The sequence below is a fragment of the Bison bison genome, unplaced genomic scaffold (genome assembly GCF_000754665.1).
Source record: "Bison bison bison isolate TAMUID 2011002044 unplaced genomic scaffold, Bison_UMD1.0 scf7180017864032, whole genome shotgun sequence".
Lineage (NCBI taxonomy): Eukaryota > Metazoa > Chordata > Mammalia > Artiodactyla > Bovidae > Bison > Bison bison.
This window is the reverse complement of record NW_011494604.1, coordinates 605,084-624,107: the sequence shown is the minus strand read 5'-3', so window position 1 is coordinate 624,107 and position 19,024 is coordinate 605,084. Positions and strand designations below refer to the sequence as shown.

General features: G+C 39.0%; 1 protein-coding gene across 5 annotated transcripts in view; it reads left to right on the top strand.

Annotated features, from left to right (window-relative positions):
* PARP9 (poly (ADP-ribose) polymerase family, member 9) overlaps window positions 1-18,824 on the top strand; it is a 29,840-nt gene extending 11,016 nt beyond the window's left edge. For 4 of the 5 annotated variants that reach the window (XM_010834263.1, XM_010834261.1, XM_010834259.1 and 1 more), the window contains 7 exons: window positions 1,427-1,654; window positions 2,912-3,127; window positions 6,552-6,615; window positions 10,353-10,718; window positions 14,105-14,241; window positions 14,914-15,088; window positions 17,996-18,811. In XM_010834263.1, the coding sequence (XP_010832565.1) occupies window positions 1,427-1,654; window positions 2,912-3,127; window positions 6,552-6,615; window positions 10,353-10,718; window positions 14,105-14,241; window positions 14,914-15,088; window positions 17,996-18,366 (1,557 nt within the window). In that variant the 3' untranslated portion in view covers window positions 18,367-18,811. Of the gene's footprint in view, window positions 1-1,426; window positions 1,655-2,911; window positions 3,128-6,551; window positions 6,616-10,352; window positions 10,719-14,104; window positions 14,242-14,913; window positions 15,089-17,995 lie in introns of all 5 variants that reach the window. The other variant, XM_010834264.1, reaches the window with a different exon arrangement.
* The last annotated feature ends 200 nt before the right edge of the window (window positions 18,825-19,024 follow it).

The following is a 19,024-nucleotide window of genomic DNA, read 5'->3' as shown; positions in this document are numbered from 1 at the left end:
CAAGAGGAGAAGGGGACGACAGAGGATGAGATGGCTGGATGGCATCACTGACTCGATGCACATGAGTCTGAGTGAACTCTGGGAGTTGGTGATGGACAGGGAGGCCTGGCGTGCTGCAGTTCATGGGGTTGCAAAGAGTCGGACATGACTGAGTGACTGATCTGATCTGATGTGGCTCTGTGCCAGGGGCTGTGGAGGATACAAATTGTAACTTAGCCTTTAGCCAGGGATAGTAGGGCACAAAGGTGAGGGCACTGACAGGGAGGGGATAGAGTCAAGGTAACAGTGAACCAGGTGCTTCTGGATTAGTGCAGCTTCTCTACCAGGCAGAGAGCACCTTGACGGTGGGGATTGTCACTTGTTCATCTCTGTAGCTCTGGAGCTGGTCTCTGGGCATGCATGTTGGTGTCCAACAAGTTACTGACAAATAACTGAAAGGAGGCAGCAGAGAGCAGGGGCTGCAACAGAGGAAGAGAAAGAATATAAGGCTATATTCTCTATTATCCCCATGATCCGTGACTCTCCTGTGGCCATAGTCAAACAGGATTAATCACAAGTGAAAAAATTCCGTTTATTGCTTACAAGACAATTAGAAAGAAGACTGAGGGGACCCCAGGAGATGAAATATTTATTTGATAAATCATTAATATGCCAATTTAAAATTAAAGTGGAAACATCCTGGTTGAATAGCTTATTTCTTTAACTAAAATTCTATTATATTTAATTATTACCAACATTAAGAATTTTAAAATTTGTAAAGGGTGCCAGTGCCTCCAACTTGCAAGTTCTGATTGCATTTTCAAAGTGACACATTCATTAATACCCATGAGAAGTACATAAGTTACCCCAAAAGGAGCCAAAGCCATCAAGATGAATTAGGGGGACCTGGGGACCCCCACCAAGAGGGAGACCTACTTCCCACTGTGAACTTTTTCATCTCATTTGTGCTTTCTTTAACCATGTGCCACTTACTTTAAAAAACACGAACTTTAGGGGGTAGAAATTTCCTTATAAATTTTATTTCCACTCTGTAAGACAACATGAACATTCACATAGAAACAGCGAAAAGTGAAGACAGTGGATTATAGAATGAAACCACTTATTGATGAAGCTTAAAACAAATCATCGAGAAGGTTCTGAATCTGGGAATATTGGGAGTATAAGCCAGCAAGGGGCTGACAGATGTTTGCAATAAAAATTGTATCATCTACATGTTTTACGTAATTTCTGATTAGCACGAACAGACTCATGGTAATCAAATGATCACTCTTTGGAAATTTTATATCTGTTATTAAGTGATAGTTTTATGGATTTAGGATCTTCAAAAGTATTTTTCAAAGCTCTTCAGGAAAATAAATATTTAAATTAGTCATTTAAGAAAAAGTAATATAACACTGAACCGTGTTCATTTTTTTTCCCTTTTCAGACAGATGTAATTGTTAATTCTATGTACCCCCGTATTGGTCTTAGAGCTGGGTCTGTGTCAGAATCAATTCTAAAAGCAGCCGGAGATGAAATAGAGCGGGAATTACGCCAAAAAATAACTAAGACAGTACTAGATTCCCAGTTGGTACTGGTCACAAGAGGATTTAAATTGTCTTGCAAATACATATACCATGTGTTATGGACTTCAGAATATTCTGAACAAAAACTGGTAAGGTCAAAATAAATTTATCTTTCTGTGTCTCCAAAGTCTATGTAATAGTCTGTTGAATTTCCATCATGTCATGACATTCATGTTATGTTATTGTCAAGTGGAATATTCCCTATTCTCTACTACTCCTGTGAATACCTGAAATAGTAAACAGATGTTGTGGTCACAAATTGTCTTAAGAAGTTTAATTTAAATTATCGCTTAGTCCATGTCTGAATTTTAAGTGGGCATGCCACAGATAGACACAGAAACATCAGGGCTCCCTCTCTGCACCCAGTGGCCCTACAGGCCTCTTCTTACATATGGGCCAGGCACTCAGCCTCTCCCTATCTCCTGCCATCTGTTAAATCCCAGGAGGACCTGGGATCTCTCTTCCAGTACCATTCCAGTCAAATCTGTTACCTGTGAGGGCTTCTCTGTGGTAAAGTACCTGTGGTAAAGCTTAGCTTTCTGGCTGACTCTACAACTGAGGGGCATAAATTGTATACGTTAAGGACTAGGGGGAACCCACTGAAATGTAGAGAAAGGGAAACTTAATCTCCTTTTCTGTCTTTGTCCATATTTATTTTATCACCATTTCTGATCTTCTCTTGTCTAGAGAGCCCTCAAATCCCAAATTGGTCATTCAGTCACTCTCTGCTTTTTCCAGTCACTCAGTTTTCCGAGGTCCTTGCACATTGGTATAATCTTGTTACATTAGTATAACTAACATACTAGTATATTAGTATAATGTAAGAAAGTTATCCAATAACCTTCCTACTACAGTGTTCAGTTTGAATGTTGAAATATTGATGGAAGTTTAAATCTGCCAAAAATAAATTACATGACAGATCTTAATGACTTTAAATAAATGTTGATCACTTACTTTAACCTCTCCGTCCTTTATTAAAGCTCTTTATGTTGATCCAGAAGTGGCAGGTAAGTGGGGGATAAACTGAAGATTGGCTTTCTAATCTGGGGAGAAGGCTACATAAATTGAGGGCAATCCCGATGCCCAAATGCCCTGAATGGCACAACATGTACCAGTCAGTCACTTCAGTTTCTCAACCCTTTCATTCCTCATCATTTAACCTTACAGCTGTAATGGGTCCCCTACGGAGTGATACCTTTCCTGTTCTCTGAGGAGGCATGGGCATGGCCCTGAGGAATAGTGGAGGTTGGCGTTATAAAATATGGGCAGGATTAAAGGGTAAGTGGGTAAGTGAAGTCTTATTTTTGACTCAAAATACTAATCTTAAATTTTTGTTTTTCCTAAAGCCATTGAAAGGTGCAATGAAGAAATGCTTGGAAAAATGCCTTGAACTAAATATGACTTCCATTTCCTTTCCTGCCTTTGGGACTGGAATCACTGGTATGAAGAAGAGTGAAATAGCAGAGATTATGTTTAATGAAGTTTTAATATTTGCCAGACAAAGTTTGCAACAATTAGCTGTAAAGTTTGTGATCTTCCCCGAAGAATTGGAGACATATAAGGTAAGTTAATATCTTAGAAGTGTCCTGTGGTTCGTTCATATTCATTTCCTCAACAACATCTATTTAGTATCTCCAAAGTAAGATACAGGTTTTGTTAAGTGCTGTGGAGCATGATGATGGTCTAACTTGGTGAAATTTAATTTTTATAAATCATTCACCTCTGACCTAGTAAGGAATGTCATTGTAGAAGCCATGTCTACCCCACTACCTAGCTTTTCTCTTGTCCTTTGTTGGCATTTATTCTTCCCTCTGCTCCTTAAAGGTATGCAACCTCCTAGTTTTGTGGGGTCCTTTGCTCCTCCCCTTCTCTTTCCCACTTTCCAGCCTGTCTCCATGTGGGTAGTTGCCATTTTCTCTCTCTCTACAAGAAAACAAGCTTAGACTTGTTCTAGTTTGCACTTTCCTGGAACAAGTGTAAATGTTCTTATTCCTCTTGCTGCCTTGCTAGAGGGGGAGGTTTGTAGTGTTAGCTGATTTCCATTGCTGATCTCAAGCTATCTATGTTACATTACCGAAGGAGGAATTGGAAAGAGACATTCACCGTGGAGTCTCATGAGCCAGTGTAAGCCAGCTCTAGTACACCGCTGTCTCATCCACAGCTGACCTGCAAAACTGGTGAATTACCCAGTGATGCAGCTTATCTTCTTGACAAAATTAAACAGCCTGTCATTCCAATGAAGTTCACCAATTCCACCCACCACCCACTGAAGAGGACTATTACTAGGCCCAGATGGGTGCTCAGAATACATCCCTGGACTATCCATAAAGCACCATATCCCTATAAGAGGAATTAGCCCCAACTAGAAAAGGAAGTGGGGCTTCCCTCGTCAGTAAAGACTCAGTAAAGCTCAGTCAGTAAAGAATCCTCCTGCAATGTAGGAGACCTGGGTTTGATTCCTAGATTGGGAAGATCCCCTGAAGAAGGAAATGGCAACCCACTTCAGTATTCTTGCCTGGAGAATCCCATGGACAGGGGAGCCTGACAGGCTACAGTCCATGGGATCACAGGAGTTGGACACGACTTAGCAACTAAACCACCACCAGAAGAGAAAGTGCTTGTGCTCGTCAACATACAAGCAAAAATGTAAATGGCAGTTCAACAATACAGAAAACCATGGTCTGAGAGCTCCCCTGGGGGCTAATAACAAAAGTAGTTGCCATGAGTTGCATCAGCCAGGTACTGTACCAAGAAGAAGCTAGTCCTTATTGTCATCTCCATCTTACAAGTGGGACCAGAGATTAATATGTACATACCTAGTCCAGTGGCTGAGCCAAGAGTCCAACCTCTGTCTGTTGGTCTGACCCTAAAGCCTGTGTTCTGAAACACTAAACAAAAATATAGGGGGAAAAATATCATGAAGGATGATACAGCTTTCAGTTTTGTGACTCAAAGGAGAAGATTATCTTAAAAAGTAACTTACATTGTACCCTGAACAATGACCATTCCTTCAGGCTTTTTTCAGTGTTAACACTACATTTTAGGGCTTCCCTAGTGGCTCACATGGTAAAGAATCTGCCTGCAATGCAGGAGACTCGTGTTCAATCCCTGGGTTGGGAAGATCCCCTGGAGAAGGGAATGGCAACCACTCTAGTATTCTTGCCTGGGAAATCCCACGGACAGAGGACCCTGGCGGGCTGTATAGTCCATGGGGTCGCAAAGAGTCGGACACAATTGAGTGACTAACACTTACTACATAATATCCATGTGGAAGTATGTGCATACACGTATGTATACTCCTCTAGTCTTTTTTTAAGCACATCTTTTCCTCGTAAATGAGTCTTTCAACAAGGACTTTATGTTCAGAAAGAATAGAGGGTAGTCTGCACACTTCATGGGGGGCATTACCTTGGCAAGGTCCCTACAATCCAGAGAATGGATTTGTCAGACATCTAGAGTTGACCTGGCTCAGGAAGACCAGCGTATACTGAACTCACAATAAAGTGATACTTATGTTCACACACTGATGAATTTCCAATTCATGAATAACAATGAGCAAATAACTCCCCAGCTGACCTATATACTGTGTTCATTAGTATTTCATGATGATAAGGTTCCTGGGTGGTGCTGAGTATGTACAAAAGGCAATGGATAGTCCTTCATTTGGTTATTTAACAAATATGTGTTGCATATCTACCTTGTGCCAGACATTACATCTCAGAATAAGAAACTCCTTACTAGGAACACTCCTCACATTCTTCACACGAGTTGTTGGTCTTTTGTGGACAGAACTGGGAAAACTGCCAAGTTCTTGCCATTTGGATCTGCATTTCCAAACTGCTTGTTATCCACACCTTCTAAATTTTTGGTCCTGATTAAGTTACAGTTTTCTTTCATTTTCAATTCAAAAGCCTTGCCTCATTGATTTCTAACCCAGGAATGCATACTGACTTTAAGTGAATTTGGAAAAAAGCTGATTTTTATCCATTTTGTGTTTGACAGCTATTGTTAGTCCATTTATCAGCAGATAATATTACCTTGTTTATTTTGGAGGGCAGGGAAGCTCCTCCCTGTTATGACCACTCCAGGTACTAAATAAATATGAGGGCTTTTTTGCTCTGGAAATAGCAATTGCAAATATAATTTTTGAAGAAAAACTGCTACAGGTTAAGAAACTTCATTATTAAAGTTCAGATGAAATGAAGATTCTAGACTTTACCTCATTATCTACCATCTTTTTCAATGAAGAATTACTGCCAATTGCATCAACTTTAAACTAAGAAGACCCTGTGCATGGTGGTTCCAAACCCCAGGAGAGATGAGTTTTTTCAAATGGATACTATGATAAAGGATCTACATGGCAATATACATAAATCTCTGTGTGCATACTGTCATATAATAATAATTAAAACAATAGCTAACATCTTGAGTATTTACAATAGCCTGGGTACAATTTTAAGCACTTTATAAGAATTGATCATTCAGACTACAGTGTGGTATGCATATAACTTTTAAAAATGAATTTGTTTTATTGATTACAAGAACATCTGCCACTATTTGTCTTCTTCAGTGATATATCCACACCTTTAGTTCAGTGCCTAATATATAATTTGTCATTGTTGTGGGGTGTGTGTGTGCTCAGTCATGTCTGACTCTTTGCAACCCCATGGTAGCAGGGCATTAATATCTATGAATGATTATATTTTGCTTTGGGATGTACATTCTCCTTTTTTATGCCAGATTTTAAGAGTTTTTCCTTTCCATTTTTCCTATACTTGTTTCCCTTATATGTTCTAATAGATTGTAGTGCTGCATTGGCTGTTCCTGAGGACTTTCTTAAAGGTTGCTTTAGATTTGTGACAGTGGGAATAGGGGATGACAGAGTGGGTGAGGTCAGGTATGGCGAGTGCAAGTAAAGAGAGGGATTTTAATGACGGTAGCTAAAAGCCCCACTTAGGACTCTCCGCTCTGTTTTGCTTCTTGCAGGCTTTCAGTGCTGAAATGGAAAAGAATAAGTTCAAGCTGCAGGGTCCCAACAATTACCCTGGTGGTGAGTAAGAAACTCATGGGTCTAGAAATATAGTCTCCCACCATAGGCTCATTCTATTCTTGATCATCTGAAGTAATGGAGGGGAGAAAATGAATACATAAGCCACATATGTTTCACTGTGCTCCTGTCTGGATACCTGTGTGCTCTATACCTGGCCACAATTCTATTTTTGCTCATCCTAGTTTCATGATATGAACAGAGAGAGGCTAAGTTACAGTCACAGTAGGTAATCCACAGTGTGAGTAGTCCATTCACAAAAAGCTGGCTATATTTTTTCATGAGCTTACTAAACCAGTTAGTCTTTCTGTTTTGAATGGAGTGATGTCTAAATGGGGTTATTCATTAGTAATCATAGAAAATACATCTCAGTAATACCAGATAATAATAAGTAGATTAACCCAATGCTAGTCACCCTGAGTAATCAGTGGGATCATGATGGAAACTTTAAAAAACAAATAAAAATATGTATGGCCCAACTCTACAGATTCTAATTCAGGAACTCAGGGTCTGGGCCAAGCATGTATATTTTTCAGTGCTTCCTGGTCAGTTTGGCTGCTGAACCAGATTTGGGAATCACTGGATTAAACTAGTCCTGGTTGTTGTTGGAGAAGAATTAACTTTGTCTTATAACTTCATTCCTTTAGAGGAGTTTGAGTAGACTGAGATGGAATTGTGTCATGACAATTTAGATACGTAGTTCTGAAATAGTCTTTTTTAAAAAAGTAGATTTATTTATATATTTTTAATTTTTTGGCTGTGCTGGGCAACATGTGGGATCTTATTTCCCTGACCAGGGATCGAACCTGTACCTCCTGCAGTGGAAGAACAGCGTCTTCAAAAATGGACTGCCAGGGAAATCCCCTGAAATAAATTTGTAATCCACAACATTCTATAGATGTTAAGAACCCCAGACATTCAACCAGCAATAGAAACTTTTAGGACATTTTCCATTCAGATCAAGATGATTTGCTTATTCCCTTTAATATAGGAGTTAACTTATGGACGTTCAGTGTCCAGCAGTGTTGAAAATGAAGAAAAGGGAACTTTAAGAGCTCTGGCCTGTGAATGCACCTCTTATGAGCCCATTTATCTATCTGTATAATGATGATAATGACAGTGTGGTGAGAATAACTGGAGATTATATATGTAAAAATGTTCTGTAAATTATGCAGCATTAAACAAAGGCCAGGGGATAAATAATGAATGAGAATCTGATGGACAAACTCTTCAGGTGACCTAGAAGAGGGAGGGATGCCCTGTAGCTAGAAGGGTGCAAGAATGAATTCATGGACAAGACAGTTCTAAGTTGTGCTTTGAGGATGGCAAAATTTTTCTTTTTTCTTACAGAATCTTTTTTATTGTTATTAAACTTTATTTTATTGGAGGATAATTGCTTTACAGTGTTGTGGTGGTTTCTGCTATATGTCAATGTGAATCAGTCATAATTAAATATATACACACACACACACACACACACATATATATATATACACATATCCCCTCCCTTTTTAGCCTCCCTTCCCAACCCTGGCAAGATTTTTCAATGGCCAGAGTTGGGTTGGTGGGGTTAGGGCACCCAAAGTGAAGAAAACTCACAGAAGCAAACAAACATTGTGCATATTTGGGAAACCATGGTGAATGCAGGGAACCTAGATAGGAGGAGTTTCAGGAGACAATAATATGGAAGAGGAACATACAAATGTCCCTATATCATGAATCTGAAAAATGGGGCCAGGCATTGCCATTTACTTCAGTAATTCTTGAGGATATCTGTAAAGGAATTATAGCACAGGTTAATAACTGACATTAATGATGATGATGACCTCAGATAATTAAGGAAAAGTTGGACTATTTAGGGAGGCAGAGAAGTATGCTTCCATTATAAATATTAAACTAACCAATACAATGAAATATGTTTTGGTGCTGAAAGAGACTCCATTAGTGTTTTGAACAATTTAGTTACCTGGAAGAGCAACTCTTCTCTCCTGATAATGATGGATAAATGAAATATCACCATGTATTTTTAAAGTTTTCTCCTAAAAAGTAATATAAACTCCCAAATAGAACAAGGGTTTTTTTTTTTTTAAAAGTATGTCATTGATTTAAGAATCTCTTGTCATTTCTTACAGTTTTATAAAACTTTGGCTTTTATTGTTACCAGAGGGAGGCCATTCTCCCCCTTCTACTTCTAGGTATGTCCTGGTACTTTTTCATAGCTCCTGATACCAGCCAGTTACTATATGAGTGGAAAAGATGCTAATGACCGCTAATGAGATCCTGAGGTCACTCACTGGGAAGCAAGATTTTGAGCACTGTAGTCAGGTTGCCTGCATCTACAAGCTTCCTGGACACCACTTAGTCCTATAACTATGGGCATGTTACTTAATAATATTTCTGAATCAATTTCCTCATTTGTAATATGGAAACTACGAATAGTACCTACCCATCTCATAGGACTGTGAGAATTGGAAACAGAATACATATAAAGTACTTAGAATAATGCCTAGAAATAGTAAGTGTTCAACTTACTTTTTCCCCCTCAAAATATGTCTCCGAGATTCATCCATGTAGCTAAAAACTCCATTTCATTGCTATGATATTCCATCGTTGAAGGACATCTGGGTAGTTTCTAGTTTTTTGTGAACTCCTTGTGTACATCTTCTGATAAACAACTGCAAAAGTTTCTTTAAATAATATAATTATAGGAGTGGTTGTCCCAGTTTTACATCTGTCATGAATATATAGGAATTCCAGTTGCTCTATATGTTCTCCCAAACTCTTGATATTGTCAGACTTAGAATTTTTGCCAATCTGGTTATTTTTCATTTCCCTGATTATCAAAGAAGATGGGCATATTTTCACATATATATGGGCCATTTATATTTCCTTTTCTATGAAATCTTTTGCCCAACTGGCTACTGGTGTGCTTGTTTTTCTTAATAATTTGAGGGAATTCTTTATGTATTCTAGATACTGCTTCATCTAGCAATTCCCCCTTAGCTAGTCCACTGGCCCCCTCCTTTTTTTCAGTTTGGATTCAGTCACTCTAATCTATCAGAGATTCTTCTTTGTATAAATCTTTTCTCCTGTGGAGGCAGATTGTGGAGAGAGGTACAGTGGGTGCGTCGGAAATGAGTTCCATTTCCTTTTCTGGTGCAATATATACTGTGTTCAGTAGCAGTAGCTATAAAGCTCCAAATGCTGGTTATGGAGTTGCAAAATGTCCTGTCATAAAACAGATAAGATATAAAACGGAATCTCAGGTTATGAAATTATGGGTATTTCTTTCTTTCATTATACTCTGATAATTTCCAATTTTTCCATAGTAAACATGTATATTTTTTATAATCAGAAATACATGACATTTTTTAAAAAACAATTTTCATTCTAAGTTCTATGGTTTTCAGAGATGTCTGATTTTAAACCTGGTGGTAATAAGAGTTTATGGAAAATCCTATCTAGTAAGAAATAATTGTTGGTTAACATCTAGGATGAGATTACAAGGTGAGCTCATCTGTAAATTGATCAAAGCAACACAGCAGGGGCAAGACATGATAAACTCTGTGTTCCCAAGGAGACTATAAGCTATGTTTTTAGATTTTCTTTGTACCCAACACAGCTCTCAGAGATAGGTACTTAATTGAAGCTGCTACTGTTAAGGATGCTTAGGGCAAACACTGGCTATGGTGGTTTAAAACCCACCTGCCTTCTGTAGTTTCTTATGATAGTGTTTTCAGTCCCCCAGGAGACCAGAGAGAAGAAAGAAAACAGATTTCCTGTCATCAGTCTGATGGGATCCTACTGGGAAAAGATAGATGAGGCCAAAGCGTGGATCCAGAGGATACTGAGCTCCAAGGAGTGCCACATCATTGAGGACAAGCACATCCTCTACTTCGGAAAAAAGGAACACGATGATTTGTCTGTGCTTCAGAAAACCTTATGCATCTCTATCTCAGAGATTGTCACCCTGGGAAAGGCACATTTAGAGATTAGAGGAGCTCCGGCTAACCTCATTGAGGCAGTTATAAACATTGAACAGATGCTATGTAAAGTTCAAGAGGAAATGGCAAGAACAAAGGAGCAAGTCCTTTGGAGCTTGTCAGGTGAGTAACTTTCTATTAAATTAGAAAGTCAGCTCTTCCAGCTTTTGAGTGTGAGCATTCATATATGTAAGTGGGTGAGAGAAAGAATGGAAGGAGAGAGAGAACAAACTATGCTGGGTCTGTTTTAGGCCATAATCTTTTTTTTTTGCTTGGTAACCATAAAAGGCCATAAACTTTTATAACCATTTTTTGACTCTACCAGCAAGGTTAATTATTAGTAAATGAAAACACACACACACACACATACACAATTGGATTTACTGATGATGACATGGATTGCCTAAGAGGCAACTACATGCAAAACCCAGGGTATCCCAAGCCCAGGCTCTAGGAAAAAAAAGTACATCCCTAATTCTTCAGATGGAACATTCAGATACAAACACATTCCACTTATTTAATTCATTTCTTTGAGTTTTATTGGAGTTATTTATTGCTGGCAGAGTTAAGAGCCCTAAAATTACTTACTCTGAGCCTTCTCACCAGCGTAAATTGTTCATCGGTACTGTGAGATCCAGTCAAGCATCACTCATTCAATGGGGCAAAATCCATCAGGATAACTGTGAGAATTGGGGTCTCGAGAGATCCTTTAACTTAGTCCTAGAGCTCACTAGGAAATTATACCATTAAAAATATTGCCTTGGGAGACTGAGGCTAATTTTTTCATTTATTTGACTAATGTAAGCAGGTTAGTTATGAAACAGGAAGGTGAAAGTGCTGTGGACACAACGGGTGAGGTGCCTGGCCCAGACTTGGGCCGTAAGGGGGAGGTGTTGGAAACGGAGAAGTGAAGACTAGGTGGGAGTTAGTAAACAAAGAAAGAACTTTCAAGAAATCAGACCATCGCTAGGCCTAGGTTATGCAAGACTTTATAAACCACATGAAAATATTCAAAGTTTTTCTTGAAATACGTGGAGAACCTTGAATGATTTTAAGCAAAGACAAGGTCAAACTTGTATTTTAGAAAGATCATTGGTTGTAATGTGGAGAATGAATTTAGTACAAAAATTCAGATGTATAATTTCAAAGAATACCTTATTCTCGCCATGTGTTTGTAAAAATAGTTCAGGCAGATATAGTCGAAGTGAGTGGGAGTTCACAATAAATGTTGAGTCTATATTCCACAGAAAACCCAGTGTCGAAAAACACGGACAAAAGTAATATTCAAGAATGAGACCCAATATTATGATTTCTACTGAGCTTTTGAAATGTAGTGAATGTGGGTCTTTAAACTGACATTGATACTTCTTAAGAGAACAAGATTGAAAATAATACTGATCGCCTATAAAGCTTGTGACATTAAGTTCGTTCATAAAGTTGGCCTACTTTCCCAGCTACTGGCAATTTAGTCATGTAAGTCCCCTGCTGTGCTGCAAGGTGGCATTTTTTGGCAGTTGGTGACTAAGCATATTATTCCACAGCAGTGTTTCAGAGGTTCATAAACCCTTAGCCCCTTCTAATCAGGTTAAGATCTTCATTAACAAAATGGACAATTTTGAAATGAGTTCTTACTATAGGGAACATCAGCCGTCCACATGAACAGTATGTTTTAAATAATAGAAGTTAGGCATCTCCTCTTTAATGGTGCTCTTCTAATCTTTCCTGGTGAGTGTTCCTGATAGCAGGAGTTTGTGGATCTTTGAGTTTCCAGTGCTCAGCCCAGTGCCTGGCATGTAATAGGAACTCAGTAAATGTTTGCTGAACTCTGAGATGGTTGGATGGCATCACTGACTCAATGAACATGAGTTTGAGCAAACTCGGGGAGATAGTGAAGAACTGGGAAGCCTGGTGTGCTGCAGTCCATGGGGTGGCAAAGAGTAGGACACTAATTAGTGGCTAAACAATGGCAACAATATTATACTTGATAAATGTGAGTCATTACTCTCCAGATTTTTTTTTTTTTGTCATTTGCCACTTAGTGTATTTCATTTTGGAAGTTACCTCAATTTTTAAATAATTTTGTTAATACATAATTTATATACCATGAAGTTCATTCATTTAAAGTATACAATTCAATGGATTTTAGTATATATACAGAGTTGTACAGTGATTGCTATGATCTTATTTTTTTTCATTTTTCACTGGAGAATAATTGGTTTACAGTGTTGTATTGGTTTCTGCTATACAACTCTCCACATTTAACTTACAGACTCTTCCTTTGAAATGTCCTGGCATGGGAGTTCTCTGCTATGGAGTTATATCCCTCCTGCTCTCTTGCTTTCCAGAGTTACAACTTGGCCCTCTCTATGAGTTTCTCTGAATTTATAACATGTTTTTTTTTGTGGTTAAATTGAGCATACTCAATTACATAGTGTGCTGGGGATTAGGTCATTTTAGTATATTCAGTCTTACGTCAAAAAGAAAGTAAACTGAAAGAAAAGAAGCCTTTTGGCAGGTTTTCATTTGTTCACTCATGTATAGATATTTAGTCCAATAAGGAGCTCCTTTGGGCAATGAACGGTTGTCCCTTAAATGTAAAATTGGAATGAAGGAAAGAAATTAAGGAAGGAAAGAAGGAAGAAAAAGAGGGGAAAGGAAGGAAGGTAGGAAAGACATTACATCATAAACTCAATCTCCAAATTTTGTTGTCCTTGGCTGGGTGGCATATGAATAACATATGTACTAAATGTTCTGCCTTGCCCCTTACAGAAAGCACTGGGGAAAGCCAGGTTTATAACCTTAGGTCTGTACTTACTAGCTTTGTGTTATTGAGCAAGTCACTTAACTAATCTGAGTTTCTATTTTCCTCTTTGTAAAATTGTGTTAATTATTTCAGTGGTGGTGTTGTAATACTCAAATGAGGTAGAGATATGAAACTGTTTTGAAAACTTTGAAGTGTTACATAAATGTCTTATTGTTTTCCATCACTCCTTAATATTTTCTTATGTTTGTCTTTTTTTGTTGATTGGCATCCTGGCTAGAAATATAAACATTTCCTATTAGCAAAACAACTATATGTCATCATTACGGCATTGATAGGGAAAATATATATTAATGCTCTTTTTCCTCTTACCCTCTCAACTTCATAATGTAAATCAATCTGGGGACAAATTTATTACCCACCCCCCATTTTATCCTATGATTTCTCATGGAATTATAGCTGTCATTGCATGCTGTAAATACATGAGGCATACAAATTAAACTGCTAATCTTCTCCTCCAAATTTTTTTATAATTTATTTCATTTAATTTCTGCTTATTTATTTATTTGGCTGGGCTGTGCTGCTTTTGGGATCTTAGTTTCTCAACCAGAAATTGAACCCAGGCCCTGGCAGTAGATACACCGAGTCCTAACCACTGAACCACCAGGAAATTCCCTCATTTAATCTCTTTACAAACCTTTTCCTCTCATAGATCACTGAGACAAAGTTTTATGTTACTTACTTTTAGGGCAGCACACTGATCAGCAACCAGAAAACCAGAATCAAATGAAGGAAAATACATTTCTGAAATGGCTAACGCTTTCAGCTCCAGAAATTCAGGATAAAAAAAAACAGTTTGAAGACTGTGGTTTGCGAGTTATAAAGGTATACTTAATTAAGGGAAGAATTTGACTCATCTTGCTATCATTTGGTTCCACAGCCAGAAGAAAAACTTGCCCACTGATGACTAAGCTAGTTGCTCATTGTCCTGCAATCCTAGGAGTTCGTCTGAAAGGAGGGCAGGGATGGGTAGGGATGAGGGGTATTGTTGGAATCAAGTGGTAGAAATGATGTTAGGATGTATAGAAGCATAGATCAAGACTCAGAGAAAACTATCTGCCTATCTTGAAACAAAATGTTTTATTACATAAAATATATGTGTATATACATCACATAAAATATATATGATAAAAGAAGCATTTATCACTGTATTGTAATTGTTTACCTATTTTTATCTCTCACTAAACTATAAGCTTTAGGACAGCAAAGACTGTGTCTGCACTTGTCCATTTCATTACTAGTTCCTGGCACATAGCGACAGCTCAGTGAGTTTTTATTAAAGAAGGGATAGGGAATTTTGAAGAGATAGAAGTCAAAATAGGAGAAAGTTGGAGTCAGGAGAGACTCTTCTGCAACTTTATATGAAAAGCATATCACATGCAAAGTAATAAACACATAAATAATAAACACATAAATAAATAAATAAACACAGTATCAGGCAATTTAAGTAGCATTTCTCCAGCATCTTTTTCAGTTTTTCATTTCCTTGGGCTGTAGGTAGAGAAGATAGACAATGTGCTCCTCATGGCTGCCTTCCAAGAAAGGAAGAAAATGATGGAAGGGAGACCCTCTGGAAAACCTGTGAGCTACAGGTTGTTTCAGCAAGTCCCACATCAGTTCTGCAAAATGGTATGCAGAGTCGGCTTTCACCGAGTGTACTCCATGCCCTGCGGTAGGTGTCAGCCCCTCATAGTTGGCTTACTGTATGTGGGAGTTGGTGAGCAGACATCAGCAGGTGACTCACCACTAATAGCATTGTTGCTTCAGTGAGGGCGTCATTTACACCTGGGATTTAGTGGTAAAGTCATTTGGAAAGGGTAATATTTAAAATTTATCTTTTATGTATTTTGTGGCTGGTGTGTTTTATTTTGATGAAAGTGTTTGCAGTAAGAACTACAGTTCACTGTTTTTCCCCTTTCTGTGTTTGTGGCCTCTCTACAGAGAGCACCTTGGAGCTTTTTTTCTTCTCTTATCTTGACAAAAAATTATCAACGGTACCAAACCATCTTCCTCCTTCATTAAAAGAGCATTTTTCTGAATTTAATAAAGTTGGTCTTTTCTCTTCCATCCTTTTCATTTCCTGTAGCTGCTAGGGAATGAATTAGGCATCATCTGGCAGGTGAAATGAATATTTTAAGTTCCTTCCCAGTTATGGGAGTCCTATGTATAGTAGCTTCTATGTCTCAGTTATACAAAAATATTGCATATTTTACCTCTGTATTTTCCACTTTAAATCTCTCCAGATGAAGGTAAGAAGCTTTTGTAGCCATCACAGAGGATACCTGGCAATGCAGCTTGGTTTTGCCTGGTCTATTAAAGATGTAGCTCTTGCTCTTTACCTTTCAAATATGTAGCATGATCCTTGTTGTAGAGCCTACTCCAAGTCTTGATTTCTGGAAAGCATAGGGTCTGGGAATCATCTTCTCTTTGCCCCACAGAAAACATAAGCAATACCTAGGGTAAAAATTGAATATGAACAATTTTTCACCTAGGAATACAAACTGATAAATGAATCCCCACCCCACCCTAAGAAGTTTTTGAGTATAACCAGGAAAGTGATAATCAGTATGGTCCTTTCATTGGCAAAGTCTTAAAAATTCATGACTCCCATTTGCTTCTAAACCCATTGTAACTGGCTTTTCTGCACTCCACCACTGCTCCTTCTATTTTAACTTAAACTACTCTAAAAACATCAAGATCCTCCTATTTTCCAAATCCAGCAAGTGCCTTCTTTTCAGTTCTGTGACAGGTACTGCTAGTTGCCTACCCAATATCTATATATATTTCTTCTCCAAACAGCTAAGACACACACCATTCTCCCAAGGAAGACAGTCCCAGACACTCATCTTGTTTCCTCAGTCTCAAGTTCAGGCAGTCTTCTCTTAAAGCTTAGAGGCAAAGCAATTGTCCTAATACACTCATTGTATAATGATGTGAGAGCGAGCAGGAAAATTGCGATAAGAACTCCCCATTTCTAAAGGGGAGAAGGAAAACACACAAGTCACTGGTCTGTACCACTAACCACATGCTGCTGAACTGGAATAGTAAGAACTCTATTCGGGGAGTGAAGTAAGACCCTTGTTTGCACTCCGGGGAAATCTTCATTTTGTATGCTGCCTTTGGTCACTTCTAGGTGCACTGCTTACCAGGGCTTGCCCCAGGGGTCTAGAATGCTCCCAGGCTACTGATAGCTGGACTTGTAGGGTTTTTTTTTCAGCCATACAGCTCCTTTAAAAACTAAGCAGCATGAGGCCTGTTTGTTTCTGGCCAAGTTTGTTCTTTTTAATCCAGCCAAAGATCCTGCCTCTATCTAGTCTTTAAGCCTCAAGATACCAGTCTTTTACCTACTGGCCTCTGTGCTCGTCTCCCTAGCCTTTAGCTTAACAGCCACTACCTTGAGACAAATCAGACAGTAGATTCAGTGGGGAGATACTACTCATGATGTGACTTGTGCCTATGTGTCTGGTGAGAATGCTTAACTGCAGGTGTCTGAAAGAAGTGTCCTCTGCTAGATAAACCATGCTTGTTGTTCAGTTGCTCAGTCATGTCCGACTCTTTGCAACCCCGTGGACTGCAGCATGCCAGGATTCCCTGTCCTCCACTATCTCCAGGGTTTGCTCAAATTCATGTCCACTGAGTCAGTGATGCTATCTAACCATCTCATCCTTTCCTGCCCCTTTCTCCTTTTGCCTTTAATGTTTCCCATCATCAGGGTCTTTTCCAATGAGTCGGCTCTTCGCAACCGATAGCCAAAGTATTGGAGCTTCAGCTTCAGCGCCAGTTCATTCAGTAACTGCCTCAGGGCTTGGTCGGAAGTCAAGCTGTGGGGTTGGGATGTGATGGGGTCAGGCTCTGACTGTGTCTGAGGCCCAGTAAACCTGATATTTTTTTTTCTCTAATATTCAGCCATCTTCTGTAACAGACAGGCAGGGTTTTAGCCCCTGGCATTGTATCCAAACTCTAGGACACTTGCTCATACACAGTAAAGTGACTGCAAGCTGCAGATCTAGAGATGTTTCTGTTCCTCACTGTGGGTGTGTCTCGAGGGCCAGAACTAATGGGGCAGGTGAATGATTACATGGCATGATTTCAGAGATACCAGGAAAGCTGCCCTGGGTCTTTGCTGCTGCACAGGCTTTTCTCTAGTTGCAGCAAGCAGGGGCTATTCTCTAGTTGCAGTGCGCAGGCTTCTCATCACAGTGGCTTCTCAGGAGCACAGGCTCTAGGGCGTGTGGGCTTCAGTATTTGCGGCTCCCAGCTCCAGAGCATAGGCTCACAGTTGTGACACACAGGCTTAGTTGCTCTGTGGCATGTGGGGATCTTCCCTGATCAGGGGTCAAACCCATATCTCCTGCATTGGCAGGAGGATTCTTTATCAATGAGCCAGGGAAGGAGCCCTATTAGTGATAATTTGCCACCACTGAACAAAACTTTGGGTGTCTTTGCTTCAGACACAGGGACTTGAGATCAGGAACTGGTGAGTATTTGGAGGACTAGGGAGTGAATACATATTAGTACCCAAATAGGCAATACAGTTTGTCAGATCATAATAATCTTTAAATATTTTTTCTCTTATCAGACCAAAAATATGGAGCTGGAATATACTTCACCAAGAACCTCAAAAACATAGCACACAGGATCAAGAAAACATCTGCCACAGATAAGCTGATCTGTGTGTTTGAAGCTGAAGTACTCACAGGCTTCTTCTGCCAGGGTAGTCAGTTAAATATTGTTCCCCCACCATCGCATTCTGGAGCCATAGATAGCTATGACAGTGTGGTTGACAATGTTTCCAGCCCTGAAACCTTTGTCATTTTTAGTAACACACAGGCTGTGCCCCAGTATTTGTGGACTTGCATCCAGGATCATGTACAGGGTTACTCAGGACAAATGATGCTCTCTCCACAGCAGTCTTACGGGATATTCTCAAGTGGCAGCTCTGTTGATTAACCTCTACATTATTTTAACAACAAACAACACCTTGCTTTGGAGGAACTAATCAAATAATAACCATCGGTGACTCAAAGAATGGTTTGAATATGTCAAATGGGTTGTCTTTATGGGCTGACTGGGTGATTGAAGACTCAGCTACAAACCAGCATCTTAGTGCCTTCATCTTTGTCTCTGTCTCTTGGGGTTGGGGTGGATAGATACCAACTAAAACACTTTCAGGACTATTCCCTCTCCTTCAAGTTGTCTTTTCATCTTCTTTACTGTAGGTAACAGCAAATATGCTTTATATGTAATGAAGACATTTTCCAGTATATAATCCAAATCCTTTTATTTTGTAAAATGATAATAGTGTAACATATTAAGACAGCAAGATGATTTCAGATTTTCCAGAAAATCTTACAAAGTGCTTTGGATATCAAAATAAACACCTTTATTAAAGTAACTGGCTCTGAAAATTATGTGTAAAATGAAATTATTTGGAGTGGAAGGATACCAGAAGGCTGATATTCTACTGATCCCCTTTTTGGATCAGTAGAGCTTTTTCAACCAATGCCATGCAAGCACCATGAGGCAAAATTATTAATTCATCCAGTAAATCTTGGTCACTAGATGTGTTTCACTTTCCAGGTGCTGGACAAGACAAATGTCTTCCTAA